The sequence below is a fragment of the Nerophis lumbriciformis genome, linkage group LG15 (assembly GCF_033978685.3).
Source record: "Nerophis lumbriciformis linkage group LG15, RoL_Nlum_v2.1, whole genome shotgun sequence".
NCBI classification, from domain to species: Eukaryota; Metazoa; Chordata; class Actinopteri; order Syngnathiformes; family Syngnathidae; genus Nerophis; species Nerophis lumbriciformis.
In genome coordinates, this window is record NC_084562.2 from 42,424,542 (window position 1) to 42,448,772 (window position 24,231).

At 41.5% G+C, this 24,231-nt stretch overlaps 1 protein-coding gene across 1 annotated transcript in view; it reads left to right on the forward strand.

The window, feature by feature from the left end:
- Positions 1-24,231, forward strand: part of LOC133616161 (myosin-binding protein C, cardiac-type-like) — a 100,231-nt gene that overhangs the window by 35,689 nt on the left and 40,311 nt on the right. Inside the window, exons 9-20 of the mRNA XM_061975303.2 lie at positions 3,197-3,259; positions 3,785-3,808; positions 6,500-6,663; positions 6,737-6,869; positions 7,847-7,849; positions 11,033-11,157; positions 11,960-12,065; positions 16,184-16,350; positions 23,140-23,305; positions 23,378-23,484; positions 23,562-23,591; positions 23,737-23,876. Coding sequence (XP_061831287.2) covers positions 3,197-3,259; positions 3,785-3,808; positions 6,500-6,663; positions 6,737-6,869; positions 7,847-7,849; positions 11,033-11,157; positions 11,960-12,065; positions 16,184-16,350; positions 23,140-23,305; positions 23,378-23,484; positions 23,562-23,591; positions 23,737-23,876 — 1,228 coding nt within the window. The remainder of the gene's footprint in view (positions 1-3,196; positions 3,260-3,784; positions 3,809-6,499; positions 6,664-6,736; positions 6,870-7,846; positions 7,850-11,032; positions 11,158-11,959; positions 12,066-16,183; positions 16,351-23,139; positions 23,306-23,377; positions 23,485-23,561; positions 23,592-23,736; positions 23,877-24,231) is intronic.

Below are 24,231 nucleotides of genomic sequence, written 5' to 3' on the forward strand. Positions count from 1 at the left end.
TCCACAATGTCTATGGTAGATATAACAGAGAGACATAGGGCCTGGTCTACTAAAGGTTTGCCTGTAATAAAAACATAGTTGATAGCCCACGCAAAGCTGATCTACTTGTGCGCGCCAGGATTGTGCCCTGTAAATAAGTAATATAGTGAGCCAATCTATTTAGTGACTCTGCCTTCATGAATTTGCAGACTATATGCTGATTACTAGAATGCCAACATTTATGGGAGGAGGAGAAGCAAATATACTCACTTACTGTCGCACTCGCAACGTGATTTATCAAGACTAAAAATGCTGTGCGGCCGCTATTTTGCGTCTACATTTAGCACAATTGAAATGTTTGCACAAACTGGCATAGTTGCGCATAAACGACTATGAGAAAAAAGACGACTGTGCTGTGTCCGTGTCATATATTTAGACTGTCAAAAATAAGAAATATTAGACATATTGTCCATTCAGCAATATAATTTTATAATTTTATAGGTGCAGGATGACTTAATGGGCTGATAAAAATAAATTAAATTGATTTGTTTTAGGAGGAACAGTGTAGTTTTCGTCCTGGTCGTGGAACTGTGGACGAGCTCTATACTCTCGGCAGGGTCCTTGAGGGTGCATGGGAGTTTGCCCAACCAGTCTACATGTGCTTTGTGGACTTGGAGAAGGCATTCGACCGTGTACCCCGGGAAGTCCTGTGTGGAGTGCTCAGAGAGTATGGGGTAACGGACTGTCTGATTGTGGCGGTCCGCTCCCTGTATGATCAGTGTCCTAGCTTGGTCCGCATTGCCGGCAGTAAGTCGGACACGTTTCCAGTGAGGGTTGGACTCCGCCAAGGCTTCCATTGTCACCGATTATGTTCATAACCTTTATGGACAGAATTTCTAGGCGCAGTCAAGGCGTTGAGGGTATCTGGTTTGGTGGCTGCAGGATTAGGTCTCTGCTATTTGCAGATGATGTGGTCCTGATGGCTTCATCTGGCCAAGATCTGCAGCTCTCACTGGATCGGTTCGCAGCCGAGTGTGAAGCGACTGGGATGGGAATCAGCACCTCCATGTCCGAGTCCATGGTTCTCGACCGGAAAAGGGTGGAGTGCCATCTCCGGGTTGGGGAGGAGATCTTGCCCCAAGTGGAGGAGTTCAAGTACCTCGGAGTCTTGTTCACGAGTGAGGGAAGAGTGGATCATGAAATCGACAGGCGGATCGGTGCGGCGTCTTCAGTAATGCGGACGCTGTATCGATCCGTTGTGGTGAAGAAGAAGCTGAGCCGGAAGGCAAAGCTCTCAATTTACCGGTCGATCTACGTTCCCATCCTCACCTATGGTCATGAGCTTTGGGTCATGACCGAAAGGACAAGATCAAGGGTACAAGCGGCCGAAATGAGTTTCCTCCGCCGGGTGGCGGGGCTCTCCCTTAGAGATAGGGTGAGAAGCTCTGTCATCCGGGGGGAGCTCAAAGTAAAACCGCTGCTCCTCCACATCGAGAGGAGCCAGATGAGGTGGTTCGGGCATCTGGTCAGGATGCCACCCGAACGCCTCCCTCGGGAGGTGTTTAGGGCACGTCCGACCGGTAGGAGGCCACAGGGAAGACCCAGGACACGTTGGGAAGACTATGTCTCCCGACTGGCCTGGGATCGCCTCGGGATCCTCCGGGAGGAGCTGGACGAAGTGGCTGGGGAGAGGGAAGTCTGGGCTTCCCTGCTTAGGCTGCTGCCCCCGCGACCCGACCTCGGATAAGCGGATGAAGATGGATGGATGGATGGATGGATGGATGGATGGATTTGTTTTGGTGTTTTTTTTATTTTATGGCGTTATTTTTTTCATATAGAAAATATATTATTAAATATATCTCCTATATGAAAAATTATATTGAAATATGCATTTTTCTGCGGCTGGAGTGATCCAGACGCACCATCACAACACCGCACCTCCTCCCAGAGTGCATCTTCTTTGTGCTAAAAGTAAGTATAGCCTAGATAAGGAATTACATACTATATGTGTGTGCTGCATGTCAACAACATGACGAAACGATACAGGTTGATGTCATAAATTTGGAAAAAATGTAATGTTTTCCATGGTTGACAGCTGGTATACATGCAAAAACTGCATTTAATTATTTTGCTCTTGTTATCAATTGGTCACGCGGTCTTGGGGCGGTATAGCTCGGTTGGTAGAGCGGCCGTGCCAGCAACTTGAGGGTTGCAGGTTTAATCCCCGCTTCCGCCATCCTAGTCACTGCCGCTGTGTCCTTGGGCAAGTCACTTTACCCATTTGCTCCCAGTGCCACCCACACTGGTTTAAATGTAACTTAGATATTGGGTTTCACAATGTAAAGCACTTTGAGTCACTTGAGAAAAAGCACTATATAAATGTAAATCACTTCACTTCACTAATAGATCATCCGTAACACGCCCACAAAATGCAATACATTCAATTTTATAGTCTACACATGCTATTTAACGACTTAGTAGATCAGGTCCATAATGTAGAAAAACATATTTTAAAAAGTTACAAATACATTTGTATTTGGTTGATGTAAATATGTTTTTGATTCCCTGCAAACCACCAAAACATGGGCAAAACAAAAGAGTCGAGACCTGCTCAAGACTGAAATAGGCAACGAGACCATCAGCAAGAAGCTCAAATACATATTTCCCTACTGTACACACACACACACACACACACATATGTATATATATATATATATATATATATATATATATATATATATATATATATAAATACAGTATATATATATATATATATATATATATATATATATATATATATATATATATATATATATATATATATAAATACAGTATATATATATATGTATATATATATATATATATATATATATATATATATATATGTATATATATATATATATATATATATATATATATATATATATATATATATATATATATATATATATATATATATAATCATTGTATTTAACAATATATTAAATTTGATGAATAAGGGTTATTTATAGAGACAAAATTGACTTTCATGCACTCAATTCCTGTCTCTATGCTAAGATAACTCAATCGGCACCAACGTTCATATATATGTTCATATACATGCCTGATAAATGAAACATTTTGTGTATACCGTAAAACATATTGGAATTATGTCCAGATTGTCTGTCTAACACTAATGAATGTTTAATTAAATTCACGGTGGCTGACATTTCTGCAGTAGCGCCGATGGCAAAGAAGACTCCGGAGAACTGGACTTCAGCACGTTGTTAAGGAAGAGGTAGTCAAGAAACAAAAGTTCATTTCACCATTTCATTTTGAAATTGATAATAATAATTCTCTGTGTTTCTTTTACATCCACAGAGAGTAAGCAAACTCTTCAAACTACACTAATCACCATGGACTCCCCCAAACTAATGTGGTTGAAACACAGGCATGAATAACGTGAACTGACTACAAAACCTTGACGAAGGAACATCACTCACCTCTTTTTCACATCACTGTTGAAAAGGTTGTGCACAAACAGACTGCAAACATAACATACACTCATAATTACAGACAATTATGGATGTTCCGATAGCCGTACTTATTTACAATAACCAGAACAAACTACACATAGAAAGTCAGAATGCAATAACCACCGCTACTAATCATCCTCTAATTGGATTTTATTTGATTTCATGATTTATTTTCAGATCAAATCACTAATAATAAATGCAGTTGAAATTGCTTTAAGTTGCTTTTGACATGCTGTTTTTTAACCTCTGTTTTGCTTATTTGCTGCTTGGTTCTACCTCTGAATGAGCAGCAGTTTCATAAAACCCTCAAATCGGTAAGGAACTGCTGACTGCAGTTAAATCATGGTTGCATATGTATTTTATTATTTGAGACAGTTCAATAACTTACACCCTGACCAGATTCTGAGTTGAAGAAACATTCAAGAAACAGAAAATCCACAGTAACTTTTTTCAGTCACACACTTTACTATAAATCAGTATCTCACACACGGAAGTAAACTTCTCACATATCAGAATTTGTCATTCTTTTTTTATCATCCTGAGACCCGGTGTTTTGGCGAGACATGCTCCCCTTTGGAACTAGTGCCTATGAATCCAAACACTCCGGAAATGTAATTGCGCATTAAAGGCCTACTGAAATGCGATTTTCTTATTTAAACGGGGATAGCAGGTCCATTCTATGTGTCATACTTGATAATTTCGCGATATTGCCATATTTTTGCTGAAAGGATTTAGTAGAGAACATCGACGATAAAGTTTGCAACTTTTGGTCACTGCCAGGATCAAATACATATGTCGCAACTCAAACACCTGCACAACACACTCAATCCCACCGCCCAAAGTACTGTTCACCTCTCCAAAGTTCATACATCACATATATTTCCCCAAAGTCCCCAAAGTTACGTACGTAACATGCACATAGCGACACGCACGTACGGGCAAGCGATCAAATGTTTGGAAGCCGCAGCTGCATGCGTACTCACGGTACCGCGTCTGCGCATCCAACTCAAAGTCCTCCTGGTAAGAGTCTCTGTTGTCCCAGTTCTCCACAGGCCAATGGTAAAGCTTGACTGTCATCTTCCGGGAATGTAAACAATGAAACACCGGCTGTGTTTGTGTTGCTGCAGTTGGCCGCAATACACCGCTTCCCACCTACAGCTTTCTTCTTTGCTGTTTCCATTGTTCTTTGAACAAATTGCAAAAGATTCACCAACACAGATGTCCAGAATACTGTGGAATTTTGCGATGAAAACAGACGACTTAATAGCTGGCCACCATGCTGTCCCAAAATGTCCTTTACAATCCGTGACGTCACGCGCTGACGTCATCATACCGAGACGTTTTCAGCAGGATATTTCGCGCAATATTTAAAATTGCACTTTAGTAAGCTAACCCGGCCGTATTGGCATGTGTTGCAATGTTAAGATTTCATCATTGATATATAAACTATCAGACTGCGTGGTCGGTAGTAGTGGGTTTCAGTAGGCCTTTAAAGGACTCTTTCGCGTGATAACAATCGTTACACTAAATAGCGCTATATTTTTGTGTTTTGTCATTTAATATACACACTATAAAAATAAAAAAAATCCGCACAATTTACAGTAAAATACCAGCGGTTGTGGTTGCCAGGAATTCAACTGTAAACAAAATACAGTCACGATGTATGGGACATTACGGTATGTTGGTGTTGAATCTGTAAATACTACAGTTGACAACTGTTTTTTGCTTATGGTAACTTAAAATGATGATATTATGTTAACCTATTTACAAAAATATATATATAATTTACGGTAAAATACTTGCAGCTGCGGTTGCCAGGATTTCACCGTAAAACAAATTATGGCCAATTTTAGTGTTGCCTATCAACCTATTCCCAGGTGCATGTCTTTGAGGGTGGGAGGAAGCTGGAGTACCCGTAGAGAACCCAAGGGGAGAACATGCAAACTCGTTCAGCTTTGCAAACGCCTTCTTTGATCTACATTTGCAATAAAGCTGAGTTGTAGTTGTAACACGACGATTAGTTCCAGCTGCAATAACACATCCCTTCCCTTTTTAATTCCCATCGTTCGCTGACAACAAATGAAGCTGACAAGCCAAACAGTAAATGCGAGATGTGGTTGTGGTTGCTCAAAGAGTGCTACAGTATGAAAAGCAGGAATGTGCAAAGTGCGGACCGAGGGCTATGGGGGACGGTGTGGCTCGGTTGGTGCCAGGAACTCGAGGGTTCCTGGTTCGATCTACAGCTTCTGCTACCCTAGTCATGTCTGTTGTGTCCTTGAGCAAGGCACTTCACCCTTGCTCCTGATGGGTCGTGGTTAGGGCCTTGCATGGCAGCTCCCGCCATCAGTGTGTGAATGTGTGTGTGAATGGGTGAATGTGGAAATAGAGTCAAAGCGCTTTGAATACCTTGACGGTAGAAAAGCGCTATACAAGTATAACCCATTCACCATTTATTTGCAGCCTATAGCTACATTTTTGTGGGCACATGGCACATTGAAGAAAAGACTAATAACTAATAATAACACAAAGCGTGGTCTTCAAATGTAGGAGATAATCAGGTCTGACATATGTATTTGATCCTGGCAGTGAGCTAAAGAGAGCAAAATTGCAATACCCTACTAAAGACCTGCTCAGTGGTCTTGTGGTTAGAGTGTCCGCCCTGAGACTGGAAGGTCGCGAGTTCAAACCCCGGCCAAGTCATACCAAAGACTATAAAAATGGGACCCATTACCTCCCTGTTTGGCACTCAGTATCAAGGGTTGGAATCACCAAGTGATTGCCAAGCGTGGCCACCGCTGCTGCTCACTGCTCCCCTCACCTCCCAGGGGGTGAACATGGGGATGGGTCAAATGCAGAGGATAATTTCACCACACCTAGTGTGTGTGTGTGTGTGTGTGTGTGTGACTATTGTTGGGACTTTAACTTTAACTTTAAAGATGCAAGATAATGAACAGTAATGCAAATGTGCATTAAAATGTGCTTCTTCCACTCTTTCTATATTTCAGAGCCGTGCAGGTCAACTCTGAATCCGAGTCGGACATTTGGGCTCTTCTCAGCCACGCCCCAGCATCGGAATATGAGAAGATTGCTTTTCAGCACGGCATTACAGACCTGAGGGGCATGCTGAAAAGACTGAAGAAGATGAAGACAGGGGAGAAGAAGAGTGCAGGTGGGTGCAGAGTTTGCCGTAAACGCCGCTTCATATGGCTGCAACTTACCAAATGTGATGTCCTTGAATCCAGCTTTCCTCAAGAAGCTGGATCCTGCCTACCAAGTGACAAAAGGACATAAAAAGAAATTAGCTGTTGAGGTGGCGAATCCAGACGTTGATGTTAAATGGCTGAAGAATGGACAAGAAATCCAACCAACTGGAAGGTTTGAACGCATAATCGTCAATGGATGATATACAGTGCATCCGGAAAGTATTCACAGCGCTTCACTTTTTCGTTGTTACAGCCTTATTCCAAAATTAAATAAAACAATTGTTTCCTCAAAATTCTACGAACAATAACCCCCAAAATGACAATGTGACAAAAATCACATCATCACCTTCATAAGGGAAATTTCGCCGTTTGAGGAACCCCTCCCTAGACTCTAAACATAGTCTCTGCCAAGTGAGGCCTATGTCTTGTGTAATGGTCATATCTCCATCTTGTTTTTTGTCGTCCTCTTGGTCTTCTCTGTTCACGAAGAGTCCATTTAGTCATTCTGATGGTCCACCGATTATTTTGTTGTCAGGCCACATATACTAACTTTGTGTTTGGATGTCTCAGTGGCCTAGTGGTTAGAGTGTCCGCCCTGAGATCGGTAGGGTTCAAACCCCGGCCGAGTCATACCAAAGACTATAAAAATGGGACCCATTACCTCCCTGCTTGGCACTCAGCATCAAGGGTTGGAATTGGGGGTTAAATCACCAAAAATGATTCCCGGGCGCGGCCACCGCTGCTGCCCACTGCTCCCCTCACCTCCCAGGGGGTGAACAAGGGGATGGGTCAAATGCAGAGGACAAATTTTACCACACCTAGTGTGTGTGTGACTATCATTGGTACTTTAACTTTAATTTGATACTGCCTTTGTCATGTCTGTGTGATCATGTTTTGTTTTAGTCATGTTCGGTTTTGTTTTTGGACTTTTTGTGCACTTTTGTTTTGTTTTGTCACCATAGCAACCATTAGTTTTCACCTGTCACGTCACGCACCTGTTTCACGTTTTGAGTCACGCACCTGTTTTCGTTAATCATGGCTGTAGTATTTAAGTTCATTGTTTTCAGTTTGTCTTTCTGGTGACATCTTGCATTTATGCTCTACACACTCTTCTTCCTCTTAGATCATGCTTCATGTCCCATGCCAAAGTAAGTTTTTGTTCCAGGTTTATAGTCGTTTTGGTTTCATAGTTTGTTCTCCGCCATTGTGCGCGCCTTTTGTTTACTTTCTTTTTTTTGTAGTTATAGTGTTTAAATAAATATGTACTTACATTCCCGTCTCGCCTGAGCCAACTTTCCGTTGCATCCCGGAAAAGCAAACACCCAGGACCAAGTCTTGACAACCTTTGTGTTTGGATGTCTTGGAAGCCTTTGTGTTTGGATGTCTTGATGGCAAAACGTATATCAGTAAAAAAAATCACATGTACATAAAAGTATTCTCAGCATTTTTTCAATACTTTGTTGATGCACCTTTGGCAATAACTACAGCTTCAAGTCTTTTTGAATACAATGCCACAAGCTTGGCACACCTATCTTTGGGCAGTTTCGCCAATTCCTCTTTGCCCATTCCTTTTTGCAGCACCTCACAAGTTGGATCAGGTTGGATGTGAAGTGTCTGTGCGCAGCCATTTTCAAATCTCTCAAGATTTGTACAACTGCATTCAGGTCTGGGCTCTGGCTGGGCCACTCGACGACATTTACAGAGTTGTCTTGTTGCCATTCCTGTGTGCTTAGGGTCGTTGACCTGCTGAAAGATGAACCGTCGCCCCAGTCTGAGTTCAAGAGCGCTCTGGAGCAGGTTTTTATCCAAGATGTTGCTGCATTCATCTTTCTCTTTATCCTGACTAGTCTCCCAGTTCCTGCTGCTGAAAAACATCCCCACATCATGATGCTGCCACCACCATGCTTCACTGTAGTGATGATATTGGCCTGGTGATGAGCGGTGCCTGGTTTCCTCCAAACATGACTCCTGGCATTCACGCCAAAGAGTTCAATCTTTGTCTCATCAGACCAGAAAATGTTGTTTCTCGTGGTCTAAGAACCTTTCAGGTGCATTATGGCAAACTTGTACGAAGGAATGGCTTACGTCTGGCCACTTTAACATACTGCAGAGATTATTTTCCTTCTGGAAGTTTCCCCTTTCTCCACAAAGGAATGCTGTAGCTCTGAGTGACCATCGGGTTCTTGGTCACCTCTCTGACTAGGGCACCTTCTTCCCCAATTGCTCAGTTTAGATGGCCAGCTAGCCCTTGGAAGAGTCCTGGTGGCTCCAAGCTTCTTCCATTTATGGACGATGGAGGCCACTGTGCTCATTGGGACCTTCAAAGTCTTCAAGTTTGAACAAATTCCCTTGTGGATCATCAATGTTTGTCTAAGTTTAAGTCAGCAGACATGTTTTAGTGCCCTTCCCAAGATTTTTGGCTCCAGACAATCCTGTCTCGGAGGTCTAGAGACAATTCCTTCGACTTCATTCTTGGTGTGTCCTCTGCCATGCACCGTCAGGTGTGCCTTTCCGAATCATGTCCAACCAACTGAATTTGCCGCAGGTTGACTCTTATTAAGTTGTAGGAATATCTCAAGGACGAAACAGGATGCCCCGGAGCTCGCTTATGAGCTTTATGGCAAAGGCTGTGAATACTTATGTACATGTGATTTCTTAGTTTTTTATTTTCAAAACAGTTGCTAAAATTTCTAAAACAAAAAATAATTTTCACATTGTAATTATGGAATATTGTGTTTAGTGTTTTGAGGACAAAAATTAATGTATTCCATTTTAAAGGCCTACTGAAATGCGATTTTCTTATTTAAATGGGGATAGCAGGTCCATTCTATGTGTCATACTTGATCATTTCGCGATATTGCCATATTTTTGCTGAAAGGATTTAGTAGAGAACATCGACGATAAAGTTTGCAACTTTTGGTCGCTGATAAAAAAGCCTTGCCTGTATCGGAAGTAGCAGACGATATGCGCGTGACGTCACAGGTTGTGGAGCTCCTCACATCTGCACATTGTTTACAATCATGGCCACCAGAGAAAGCCGAGACCGAGAAAGCGACGATTTCCCCATTAATTTGAGCGAGGATGAAAAATTTGTGGATGAGGAAAGTGAGAGTGAAGGACTAGAGGGCAGTGGGAGCGATTCAGATAGGGAAGATGCTGTGAGAGGCGGGTGGGACCTGATATTCAGCTGGGAATGACTAAAACAGTAAATAAACACAAGACATATATATACTCTATTAGCCACAACACAACCAGGCTTATATTTAATATGCCACAAATTAATCCCGCATAACAAACACCTCCCCCCTCCCGTCCATATAACCCGCCAATACAACTCAAACACCTGCACAACACACTCAATCCCACAGCCCAAAGTACCGTTCACCTCCCCAAAGTTCATACAGCACATATATTTCCCCAAAGTCCCCAAAGTTACGTACGTGACATGCACATAGCGGCACGCACGTACGGGCAAGCGATCAAATGTTTGGAAGCCGCAGGTGCATGCGTACTCACGGTACCGCATCTGCGTTTTCAACTCAAAGTCCTCCTGGTAAGAGTCTCTGTTGTCCCAGTTCTCCACAGGCCAATGGTAAAGCTTGACTGTCATCTTTCGGGAATGTAAACAATGAAACACCGGCTGTGTTTTCCGGCACATCAGTCAGGGGGTGCATTCTACGGCGGGGGTGCGTTATCCGGCACAACACCTGCCGCAATACACCGCTTCCCACCTACAGCTTTCTTCTTTGCTGTTTCCATTGTTCATTGAACAAACTGCAAAAGATTCACCAACACAGATGTCCAGAATACTGTGGAATTTTGCGATGAAAACAGACGACTTAATAGCTGGCCACCATGCTGTCCCAAAATGTCCTTTACAATCCGTGACGTCACGCGCAGGCGACATCATACCGAGACGTTTTCAGCAGGATATTTCGCGCGTAACTTAAAATTGCACTTTAGTAAGCTAACACGGCCGTATTGGCATGTGTTGCAATGTTAAGATTTCATCATTGATATATAAACTATCAGACTGTGTGGTCGGTAGTAGTGGGTTTCAGTAGGCCTTTAAAATAAGACTGTAACATAAAAAAATGTGGAAAAAGTAAAGTGCTGTGAATACTTTGCTGTGAATGTTTGCAGCAAGTTTTGAATCATAATTCTTGATTAACCTGTTTTTATGTGCACCCTTCTCCTCTCTCTCCCTGCCATTCCTACCCAGCAAGTAAGTGTTGTTTGTGTGTGTTGAATGGGATTTTAGATTAGAAGTACTTTTTTTTTTACTATACACTGTAAAATGGGCGCTTTTGTAAACTTCTAATTGTCTCGGTACAGGTACATTTTTGAGAGTGTTGGGAACATGCGCTATCTCACCATCAACCACTGCTCATTGGCTGACGATGCAGCGTACTGCTGTGTGGTGGGACAGGAGAAATGCACCACTGAACTTTTTGTTAAAGGTGGGTAAGGATCGGTAGGATGAGTGGCGTAAGGTGAAGTGAGGTTCATGGCTTGTATGGAATTGTCGGGTTTTTTTAACTTCTTGTGCTCGAATCAATGTTAATACAGGTTGATCATTAAGAGGCAGAGACCGTTAATATTTTAAAGAAAAAAAGTTTTTTTTAACAAGCTTTTAACTGATCATTTTAAGCTCTTTTTACGTTCTTAATTTAAATTCTGTTATTTGGTATTTTATTTATTATTATTATTACTACTAGTATTCTCATTACTATAATATTATATATTAATTATTAAACTATTTATATTTAATTTTTACTTATAATTACAAATATTTTTTTATTTTATTATTTTTGATACATTTTTTTATTATCAAATGTGGATGCCTCAAAGGTGGCGTTTCCTTAATCCTCTGTGCCATGCCGTGTCTTGTTATTGTCAATGTGTGCGTGCGTGCATGCTTTTTTTTCCTGCACTTTGTGTTGCAACTTGCCTGTGCATGAAAAGTGCTGCATAAATACAGTTTGATTGATTTACTAGTTGAAGATGATAACGAGAAAAACATCAGAGAGTAGGCTCAGCTTGATCAGGTTTCTGCCTTGTATTTAATCAGGACATTTGAAAAAGTAAGTCATTTTTAAACGATTTGACCTTTAAAGACAAGTCAAAGGACAAATATACACTCATGTTATTATTTGTGTCCTTCCCTGCCTCCTCTGACCACACGTCACTGGAAGCTATTAACCAAACAAAGCTTGTTTGCGAGATGTTCTTTGGTCTGCCATGACGCCCTGTTTGCTCCAGAGCCTCCTGTTCAGATCGTGAAGAACCTGGAGGATCAGATGGTCATGAAGGGGGAACGCGTGGAGCTCGAGTGTGAGGTCTCCGAGGAGGGAGCTAACGTGAAATGGTTTGATTTCCATCTTGTCTTGTAAAAAATATTAAATACATGTGGCTTGTATCTAATATTTGAATGCATTTGCAATACTGTACAGTATATGGTGTAATGCATGGGTGTCAAACTCTGTAATTTCACTTGGCCCTTGAGACAATATCAAATTAACACTAAAGCTGGCCCGCCGATCCTCCCGGGAGTCTTCCAAACGCCAGTCAGCCAGCCAGCCAGCCGAGTGCTGGCCCAGTCACATAACATGTGACTGCAACGCAGTCATTAGAATGCAACGCATACTTCATCAACAGCGATACAGGTTACACTGAGGGTAGCCAAATAAAAAACTTTAACTGTTAGAAATATACACCACACTGTAAATCCCCACCAAACCAGAACCCTTTGCAGCACTAACTCTTCCGGGACGCTACAAGGTGTGTGTGTGTGGGGGGGAGGTTTGGTGGTAGCGGGGGTGTATTTTGTAGCGTCCCGGAAGTGTTAGTGCTGCAAAGGATTCTGGGTATTTGTTCTGTTGTGTTTATGTTGTGTTACGGTGCGGATGTTCTCCCAAAATGTGTTTGTCATTCTTGTTTGGTGTGGATTCACAGTGTGGCGTATATTTCTAACAGTGTTAAAGTTTTTTATACTGGCACCCTCAATGTAACCTGTATCGCTGTTGATGAAGTATGCGTTGCATTCGCTCGTGTGTGCGTACAGAAGCCGCACATATCTTGTGACTGGGTCTGAACGATGTTAGAATGGATGAAAAGCTGACATGACGATAGCTCGTAGAGTACGTTGAAGGTTAATTTGTTCAACCTTGGCCCGCGGCTGTTCAGTTTTAAATTTTGGCCCACTCTGTATTTGAGTTTGACACCCCTGGTGTAATGGAACGCAACTCAGAAACAGTATCAATACAGGACCTAAAATGGAACCTTGAGGAACACTACTAGGGTAACTAAAAAGTTGGATAAAGGACTATTGACTGCATCTAAAGGAAGCAAGCTTTAGCAACACTTTAAATCACATGATGAAAAATATGTGTAAATGCCAAAAAAGAGAGGACTTAGGCCCGTTCTACACTTAGCCGCCTAAGGTTATCCAGGGTAAATCCCATTTAACCTTACCCTTGTCCACACACACACAATGGTCGTCCCCCCGTCCGTCCGCCGGCACAACGCGAACTAGTACGCATGCGTGGAAAATGCACACGTCATAGTCATCTCCAGTGTTGCTTTGTGTGCAAGTTCTTAAATTAAATTGAATTTATCTGAACAATCTCCAGTGTTGTGGTATTTCAGTTAACTGGAATCCAGTGTGCTGTGGGGCCCTATTGTAGGGAATCACACCTGAGACATCATTGATTGATTGATTGAAACTTTTATTAGTAGATTGCACAGTACAGTACATATTCCGTACAATTGACCACTAAATGGTAACACCCCGAAGAAGTTTTTCAACTTGTTTAAGTCGGGGTCCACGTTAATCAATTCATGGTATTCATAAATAAATCAAATCTTTAATGGACATGTGAAAGTAAACAATGTGATGAAGAACATTTTACATCAATCAAACTAGGGATCTAGATATCTGACCAGGACACTCCTCACTCTTTTGCCCTCACCTTCATTGTCCATTCGTTTTTGGTGACTTTATATACTCTGGACCTAGACGTTGAGTCCAGTATTGGCGGACAATAACTGATACAGTCTGCTTTGCCAGTCCAAAAGTATTCAATGTTTTCCGTAGTCTTCCCTTGTCGGCCAGGTAATACAAAGCAGACGTTACCTATTTTTATTCACATCCACGGGAGCCCGCATTCTCGTTGTCTCTCCTTGGACAAATGGACAAAGTTTTTCCGTAAGTAGAATCACAGCTGACCTGGACATTGGAAAGTTATTTTGCCATCTGAGATGTGTTGTATCCCAAATAGCTGCAATCACTTTCTGTTAAGGTATTCATGTGTGATTTCCACAAGCGTCTGTACATGTAGAGGAAGGAGAAACACAGGCATGTCTGGATGACTCGCCTCCCTCTTTTCAGTGGTTAGCTCCGAGTTACGATACCGCTTTATTATGGAGCAGGCTGTGGCGTGTTCTTTCTGACGTCACTTCCTGTGTGGGGCGTGGACTTTCTGACGTCACTTCCTCTCTGAACTCAGTTTGTAAACGTTCACACAAAGCTAAGAGCCGGAAATTCAAGAAATACACGGCGCACTTACCCGTGTAAAGAATTATCCAAGGAGGGGAACTTTAAACGATGGTTTAGTGTGGGTGAAACGGGACTTAGGCTAAATAATTATTTGTTTAAGAAGTTATCCGGCTTAATGTAGACAAGGCCTTAAAGTGTTGCTTTGAGGAACGTCTTAGTAATGTAAATTCTAAGTGTTCTATACTTGCGAGCAAGGTTGTGAAATGTTAATGCAAGGATCTGCCAATGTGTTTGCGGTCGTCCAAGTTCTTTTATACAACAGGAGCACTGTAGTGTTTTTAGGAATTTTCTGCAAAAGTGTTTGTCTCCAAAGTTTGGAACTGGCAGGTATGATGTCACTCCCGAGCTGGATTTGGCCCCTGGACCGCCATTTGGATGGCACTCCTAAACGAGATAGGATAGGACAGGGGCAATGTTCCCTCTAAGGTGCGTGCCTGTGCAATTGCGCACTGCTCAAGTGTCCTCTGCGCACGGCAAATCTATGCCACGCACAAAATCAAATAAAAAAATAAGCGCATAACAATTTTCGACACGACAGAGAAAACAGTTTTCGTCATCATTGTTCAAATATTGTAACGTCTGTCGAGACGCTTTGAGGGCATGAATTCCATCGATCACTTTACTGAGCAAAACTCTTTATTGTCGGCCATAAACACATCACCAATACATTAGTTAAAAAAATTATATCTAGCAAAACTGGTCATTTTCTGCAGTACAAACCAGACCAAAAGCAACTTTGTTATATCAACAGCAGCTGCTCGCTCTTTCTCACTTGCGCCAACACTTGCACATATGGCACTTAGCCAGTGATGCGTTTACAGCCACACAAAAAGTCGGACAACTCCAACACCACACATAAAGTGTAATTCCAGGTCGTTACACTATGATTTACCAATCAAATGTGTGCTTATTTTAGTGTCATTTATTAGGAATCTTAATTTATAAATATTAATCATGAAATGCTGTTAGTATATTAAATAAATACTAATAAAAATATATTTTTTACAAACAGGAAGTTGCAGGAATGTACACATGATCCCTTGCTTACATCTCATTGTGCAACATGTGAATGTTTTAATGGGAACTAAATGCAATGTCTGAAAGGGGTACAAATTATTTCCAAAGCAGGACCTCCACCCAGACAAACAATACAAGTACACAGTTCCTGAAAAACAATCGGTTTTGTTATTGTCATTGTAAGTGGGCCTAAACACTTATATTAGAAAATAACCTCATGGAAATGACTGCTGTCATTTGATTATAATAATAAGAGAATGTTGTCTGTCTATCTGTGTTGGCCCTGCGATGAGGTGGGGACTTGTCCAGGGTGTACCCCGCCCTCCGCCCGAATGCAGCTGAGATAGGCTCCAGCACCCCCCGCTACCCCGAAAGGGACAAGCGGTAGAAAATGGATGGATGGATGGAGATTTAACTTGTTATTTAGTCAGGTTTGGGACAGGTGTGCTGCTGGTGTAGCCACAGTGTGCACGTCTGATGTTGCTCACATGGGCTCCACTGAATGCTCAGGGAGTTTTTGTGTTTGCTCACACACATGAACACATGAATGAGTTAGAGGGAGCATTGGACAGGGGTGTGCAAATTGCAGCCCGGGGGTCATTTATGGCTTGCAGCAATGTAGCCATTTAAATAAATTAACAAAGAGACATTAATAATTCACCTTAGTGGAGTCAAGACATGTTTTTATCTTTGAGAAGGGAAATATATTGATGCAATTTGGATACAGTAGACTTTATTAATCCAGCATTGTAGGACTTCCGTTTGGATCTCAATATATTTTGCAGATGTGTAATTAAAATACTGTCAAACATAGAGTACACAATATATTAGTTGTTGTATTATTATACAAGTATTACCGTTTAACAAATGATTTGTGCTCATGCTGATCCATGCGTTGCATGTCTGTGCAGGGAGAAGGATGGTGTGGAGCTAGCAAGAGATGAATCCTTCAAGTATCGCTTCAAGAAAGATGGCTGCAAGCATGTTCTCATTATTAATGAGGCCACCAAAGAGGACTGCGGCCACTACAAGGTCAAAACTAACGGCGGCGAGTCGATGGCTGAGCTCATGGTGCAGGGTGAGTTTCACCATGAAAGGTGCAACAATTCGTTGACTTTATCAACAAAAATAGTTAATACTATTTGTCACGGACAAATTCATTTGTCAAAAATTGTTATCGAAGACGCCATCACTTTTTTTTTCCGGAACGTAAACAAATATGCTCTGCCGGCAAACAACAGGATGAGGAAAATGGCTGTTGCCCCTGGCAACGATACCACCAACGAAAACATTGAACATGTCTGACATGAGTTTATTTTCCTGTTTACTTACAGAGGTAAATCTATAATTGCTATTAGCTGTTACTGAAGTAAGAAAAAACTATGGGGTATTTGAGTTAGGATAAAGGTCTGTATTACAACAACCGAAACATTACCACTAAGGCCAAGGACCACAATCCACAACGTCCCTGATAATTTCATTTGATTATGAAATTCTAATGTTTTCCCAACAACCAATGTCAAAATGGGGAGTGTTATGAGCAGGGCCGTTACTAGGAATTCTGGGCCCCCAGAATGAATATCGGTGTGGGCCCCTTTACCGCATTCAATTTTATTTTTTTTCTTGATGGTGCCTTGTTTAATATACCCATTTGTTTCTTTTTTTGTGATTAACAACTTAACAAGTCAGAGTATTGTTATGTAAATTATGAATTGTTAGTTGTCTTATTCTCATTTCACTAATTTTCAACAAGTTATTACACCTCTGATTGCAAAATACATTTTAAAGTAACCACTCAACAAATAGGTATAGTGGGTATTTTATTGTATTCAAAAATCTAAATATATAGCCCTTAATCACAAATGTCTCAAAGGGCTGCACAAGTCACCACTACATCAGGAAAATTAAAAAAACTCAACCCAATGGGGACAAAAAGAAACCTTGGAAGAGACCGCAGATGTGGGGACCACACCTTGGGTGACCGGTGCAATGGATGCCGAGTGGATACAGTTAATAACGTGAGAGTCCAGTTCATAGTGAGGCCAACAGTGGATCCTCGTGTATGTAGACAAGCCAGCAACGCAGAGACGTCACCAACTGATGCATAGAGCAAAGGTCCATCCCGGATCCCAACTTGGAACAGGTAGCGCCGAGTCGGAGTTGTGGCAGCAATAATGTGGGGGCTGCTAAAGCATTGGTTATTAGTAGTTTTTTGATAATGAGTCAGAACTTTGAGTTTTATATGGTAGTAGTATCGGAGTGTACGGGAGTACCATAACTTTAGAGGTGGTAATAGACCAATCGTATTACCGTTGCGATGCATGGGTTCATTTATTATTTGTGTAAGACCACAGCTATCAATTACAGTCTGGAGCGCCACACACAAAGGGTCTGACGTGGTAATCATATGGATATTAAAATGTAGCATTATAATTATATTATCTGCATGTGTCACTTGATCAGCATCAAACTCTGAAAATTTGCTGATTAAGTACGAACAGGGCCCAGAGGGTGATAGATAACAGCCAGATGGAGAGGTAATGGTGTGACGGGCCTCATAGTAAGCACCTCAAATGATTTATATTTATTATTTAGGTTAGTGCTAAGGTTAAGGTTTTCATTGGATATTAGTGCGACCCCTCCACCCTTGTTAAGGGGACGGGTAATATGTGCACTCGTATAGTAAGGAGAAGATGCCTGGTTTTAGCCAAGTCTCATTGAGACCAATGACATTAAAATTGTTGTCTCTAATGACCTCAATAACTAATAGCGCTTTGGGAGACAATGATCTGATGTTTAAAAAGACCACATTATAGGTAGTTGGCTGTTTTGAGGCATTTTTATTAATGGTAACTATAGTACTGATATTAATAACGTTACGTCTATTTTGCATGGTGCGCCTTAAACAGTTTCAATCACATTTAGGTAGGGTTGACCCGATTCCAATAATTTGGTTCCAGTACCAAAATGCTTATTGATACTTTTCGATACTTTTCCAAATAAAGGTAACTACCAAGAAGTTTTAATTTTGGCTCTATTTTAACAGAACATCTTACAATACAATAAACAAATGTTTCCTATTGCACTCAAAGAACAATTTTAGAAGGTTAAAATATAAATCAAAGGGCATTAAACACATTGTGTTTTTCTTGTTGCACTCAAACAATTTACAATTTTCCATATTACATATAGTCTGCCACAACCAAGGATTAGATTAGAATATAATAAAAAGCTTTATTGACATTATATTAAATGCTTCATGATTTATGGTTGCCAATCCTGGTATGTGCTTTAAGAAAAATACAATAATTAGTAAGTACTAAAAACAAAACTATGAATAGAAGTACCCAGATCAGCCATGTAACATGTAAAACACACATTTGTTAAAGATAAAACACAAATTGTGGCAATTTGTTACCAAATTCAGTATTCTACTTGCACTAGTTGACGTTAGATGGGCGGTCCTAACCCCGATAATATTTGGCATTAAGCCAAGCAGCTTTGTGGGCGTCTACGTATCCACGTGTTATATATCTACATTTTTACAACAGGGGAGCTGGTTAACTTATGAGAGTAGTGTGTGTGTGTGTTAAAGAGCCAACATGTTGGCTGAGTGAGTGGGCGAGTAAAGAGAGAGAGGAGCGCACGCATTGCGCAGTAAAGTGATGAATGGGTCCGGTTGTGTCCTGCAAAACTAATAATAAAGCAACCAGATTGTTACAAATTGGTGGCCTCCGATTTTGACCAGAAAGCGGTGCTTAGCAGATCCATTGCGGGGTAAAGTGCAATGAAGGGAGCGTTTCCTCTGTGCTCCTCTACTACGGTCTGCACCGGAGCTGAACAACAGGACATGTGTAACAACTAGGACATGTGTAACAACTACATTATTACCTGTCACTTTTTATAACTCCTTGTGCAGATCTGAATGCTTATTATTTAAATGTTTACCTAAGTTTGCAAAGGTGGTAATACTAATCGCCACATTTGGCGAGGCGTGTTTTAAAGCAACACTTAAGGCATGGCGCTTCCTTGTTTAAAGTGTCACCTTTATCGTTGGTTTTGAAGCCCAATAATCTCCATAGTGCACTTCATGCACCCTCTTTATTAACAAGTAGAATTGTCGTTTTTTGACATTCTTCCTTTCCAATATGTTATTGCTTGTATACACTTTGTGTGTTTGTTTACACACACTCAACATCATGCGCCACGGCTCTGTAGTAACTGCCGCACAACAGCACTCAGATGAAAGAACAGTACCGGTACTTTTCAAAGGCAGAATAGTACAGATTTCAATCAATTAGTATCGCGGTACTTTATTGGTACCATTATACAGTACAACCCTACATCTAGGAACTGATATGGTTGGGATCTTGAGATTATTTGCTTGTTGCTGCGATAGATTTAACACTTCATAATTTGCCACTTTGGTAGAATGCATGTCTACCTCTGGCACAGTCACTACAGAAAACATATTATGTGAGTCATGTATTATTTTACGGGAAATGCTATGTGTGCAGGAATTTTCCAGCGTGGTGCTGGTTAGTTCTAGCTTAACTGACTCCTCACGCAGGCTAACAGGCACTGTAATTGCCTGTGTCCGAGCTTGCTCTAGTGTAGTTAGTCAAGTGTGACCCAACCAGTAATCTATGTTGCTAGGTAGAGTGATGGCGCCTTCTGAGTTAGGGTGAAGGCTGTCCCTCTTCAATCAATCAATCAATGTTTACTTATACAGCCCTAAATCATGAGTGTCACTGAGTGTCTTCAGCAAGCCCAGTTCTCCCCAGAAAGGGGGACAATTATCAATAAACGTGAGTCTCTGTTTCCTACAAAAACTAGCCAGCCACTTGCAGTGTTGGGACTTGGAACGCCGTTAGTTTCGGCGGTAACTAGTAATCTAACGCGTTATTTTTTTATATTCAATAACTCAGTTACCGTTACTACATGATGCGTTACTGCGTTATTTTACGTTATTTTTTATGTAGTATCGGCTAGAAACTGAGGATCTGAGTGTGTTTTATTCCAGCGAAGCAGAGACGTGCTTCTGATTCTTCCTCTGCGCTCTCTGTGTGTGCGTGTGACTGTGTGTCTGAGTGTGGGAAGGGGAGGGGAGGGGAGGGGAGGGGGGTGCGCAATACAACCGTTGGCCAACCAAAAAGTAACCACAGAACACTATACGCCTATACGGTATAGTGTTCTGTGGTTACTTTTTGGTTGGCCAAGCGGACGTGACGACAGGCTGTCCCCACTCAGATCCGCACAGACCGGGAGGGGGCGTGCCTTAAGTCCGGCTGGAAATCGGCAGAAATTTGGAGAATGGTTGTCCCAGGGAGAGGCAGTGAAATTCGGGAGGGTTGGCAAGTATGAGATATTCTCACTTCTTTTCTTTTGTCGAGCACAAAGAAAAGAACATTTTAGTTAAATGTAAGTTGTGTCTTGGATCAAAGATCCCGTCTACTGCCCAAAACAACAATTCAAATCTGCCTGGTTAGGCTCTGTGTATGTCACGTGTGCCTTCCTTAGGTGAAGCCAGCTTTACAGCTATGTTGTTGATTGATTGATTGAAACTTTTATTAGTAGATTGCACAGTACAGTACATATTCCGTACAATTGACCACTAAATGGTAACACCCAAATAAGTTTTTTAACTTGTTTAAGTCGGGGTCCAGATACAGATATATACTATCAAATATATACTAACATCATAATACAGTCATCACACAAGATAATCATCAGGGTATATACATTGAATTATTTACATTATTTACAATCCGGGGTGTGGGATATGGAGGGGGGGGGGGGGTAGGTTTGGTTGGTATCAACACTTCAGTCATCAACAATTGCATCATCAGAGAAATGGACATTGAAACAGTGTAGGACTGACTTGGTAGGATATGTACAGCAAGTAGTGGACACAGAGAGAGAGATCAGAAAGTATAAGAAAAAGTGTCTACATTTGATTATTTACAATCCGAAGAGGTATTATGTGGAAGGGAGGGTGTTAGTTTAGGGTTGTAGTTGCCTGGAGGTGTTCTTTTAGTGCGGTTTTGAAGGAGGATAGAGATGCCCTTTCTTTTACACCTGTTGGGGGGTGCATTCCATATTGAAGTGGCATAGAAAGAGAATGAGTTAAGACCTTTATTAGTTCGGAATCTGGGTTTAACGTGGTTAGTGTTAGTGTTATTATGCTGTTTGTTACTTATGTATGTTATGTTGCAGCTATTTAAAATAGTTTTGTCAATTTGTTCTGGCCTGAAATAAATTGGCCCTTTGAAACATATCTTTGTCTTTGTGTGTTGTATGTAGAGCACATTGCTTAGCAGAGTTCAGTGATGCAAATGTATGTCAAGTTGATCAACATATTGTATTATTCTCCAGTGCAATAACAGTACTAAAATGAAGGCTAAAAGGGCATTAATGGGAGCTTTAAAAAAAAAAAGTAGAAGAAGTAACTAAATAGTTACTTTTCACAGTAACGCATTACTTTTTGGTGTAAGTAACTGAGTTAGTAACTGAGTTACTTTTGAAATAAAGTAACTAGTAACTGTAACTAGTTACTGTTTTTCAGTAACTAACCCAACACTGGCTACTTGTTAAGCGAGACTAATTTGCTACATCTCTCATCATTGCCTCTCACAGGCACAGGTGGCGCAACATCTTTCTAGCAAGGTTACAAGTCCTAGCTATGTTCCTCTTTGTAATCTCTGACTGTCTCATCCTATTGTCATTGTGTACAACTATGTTTGCGTAGCTAGTGGTGTGATTAGGCTGTCGTACGTGTTTACTAGGTCTGTTGCGAGTCAGCTCCCTAAGATTGGCTTCAATGTCAGTTGCTCGGGCCCCGGGAATACACTTAATTATGGCTGGTTTACTAAAATGTATGTTCCGAGTAATGGAGTTTCCTATGACCAAGGTGTGGTGTCCGGTAGATTGGGGTGTAGCTAAAGGGCTAAATCTATTATGCATCTCAACCGGATCACCGTGGCCTGTAGACCACTTAGGGCAGCTACAAACTGGGCTAGTCAGCTTGCTACAGCTAACGCTAGCAAACATGTCTGCGGCACCCTACGAAATTACTCTGCTCTAATTGGCGGACACGGCCCTCGAGTAGAGCTAACCTATCCACACGAAGAACAGGAAGCCATACTCACCTTGTTTTTTTCACAGAGCGTAGTAGCTTCAGACCGGGATTACCTTAGCTTCGCTATTTTAGCAACTAAATAGCTGGAAGTGAGGCGGTGAAACAGAGTGGGTGCTTTGTAAGTTCGATAAGACTACTAAATATGTTGGAGAAGGATTAAAGAAAGGTGTAAAACAATGAGAAGCACACAGATAGAAAGATAGCACTTAGCTTTGAGTGGTGAACTGCAGCAGCAGTAGCCAGGTGCAGCGGCGGGGCAACCGAACTCAACCGAACTGAGAGGCAAGACGAACTTCACCGAATCGAGTGATGCTGCCTCCAACGCACAGTAGTTTCGCCCGGGACTAGCTTAGCACTGAAATTGCGGTAGTAAAACTGAAAATGGGTGCTTTGTTAAGTTTGATAAGACACTAAATATGTTGGAGAAGGCATAAAGAAAGCTGTAAAACAATTACAAACTTTGTAGAAGCACACAGATAGAAAGATAGCACTTAGGTTTTAAGAGGCGAAAAGCGCAGTAGCTTCGGACCGAGGCGAGCTTAGCTTCGATAGCTTAGCAGCTCACTAGCGGAAAGTTAGGCGGTGAAACAGACAGCAGGTACTTTGTAAGTTTGATAAGACTTTTACTAAGATATACAAATTGTACTGCCTCTTACATTTTCTGCATATGCATGCCCAACTCGTCTGGTTTCTGCAAGGCTTACCAAGAGCCATTTTTTGTACGTGCAGAGAAAGAGCTAGAGGTCTACCAGAGCATTGCTGACCTGACAGTCAAGGCGAAGGACCAGGCGGTGTTCAAGTGTGAGGTTTCAGATGAGAACGTGAGGGGAACTTGGTACAAAAATGGAGTGGATGTCAAGCCCAATGCCAGGATTAATATTACGCACATTGGCAGGTGACTATACTCACAAGTGTAGTTCTCTCAAAAATGTCGCTCCAAGGATGCCTCTACCTTTGACTCGTACAGAATCCACAAACTGACCATTGAAAACGTCAAACCTGAGGATGAAGGAGACTACACGTTCGTACCAGATGGCTACGCTTTCAACCTTTCTGCCAAGCTTAATTTCTTGGGTAATATCTACATTCATAAACTCATACAATCTTAAACTGTCACTTACTTACATAACGTTTTTTCTTCTATTTTGTAGAGGTAAAGATTGACTACGTGCCACGTCAAGGTAACTTGAAAAATGTCCTCTGCTCTTTAAACCTACAGTATATACATTAACCAATTGAAATATTAGTTACACAAATACAACAGCTGTATTGCCTATTCCTAAACCAGCTTTGGTGTGTGTGTGTGTTCTACGAATTTGCTTAAAGACCCTCCTAAGATCCACCTGGACTGTATGGGCCAAACAACCGAGTCTACCATCGTGGTTGTGGCCGGCAATAAATTACGACTGGATGTTCCTATAACTGGTGACCCTGCTCCTACTGTAGTTTGGACCAAAGGAGGGAAGGTAATGCACGTCGGTTATGCAATTGTGCCACATAGACACACACGCATTTATTTAGTACAAAACTAAGTCCACAGAGGCATGATTGGGTGAGTTTAGTTATAAATAACTTGATTGCCCTGCAGAGACCTGCATCAAACACATTTGGAATTAATTACTGTAGATGTTTAGTAACCTTTGACCTCAGAAATGAGTGGATGAATTGCAGAAAGAAAGTTGTTTTTTTTCCAGAACAATGCAATATGTTTTAGCAGCAATGGGGAACCAAATGGGGACATCCATCCATCCATTCATTTTCTTCACTTTATCCATGTCTGAGATGCCCAGACTTCCCTGTCACTGGCCATCATCTCTAGCT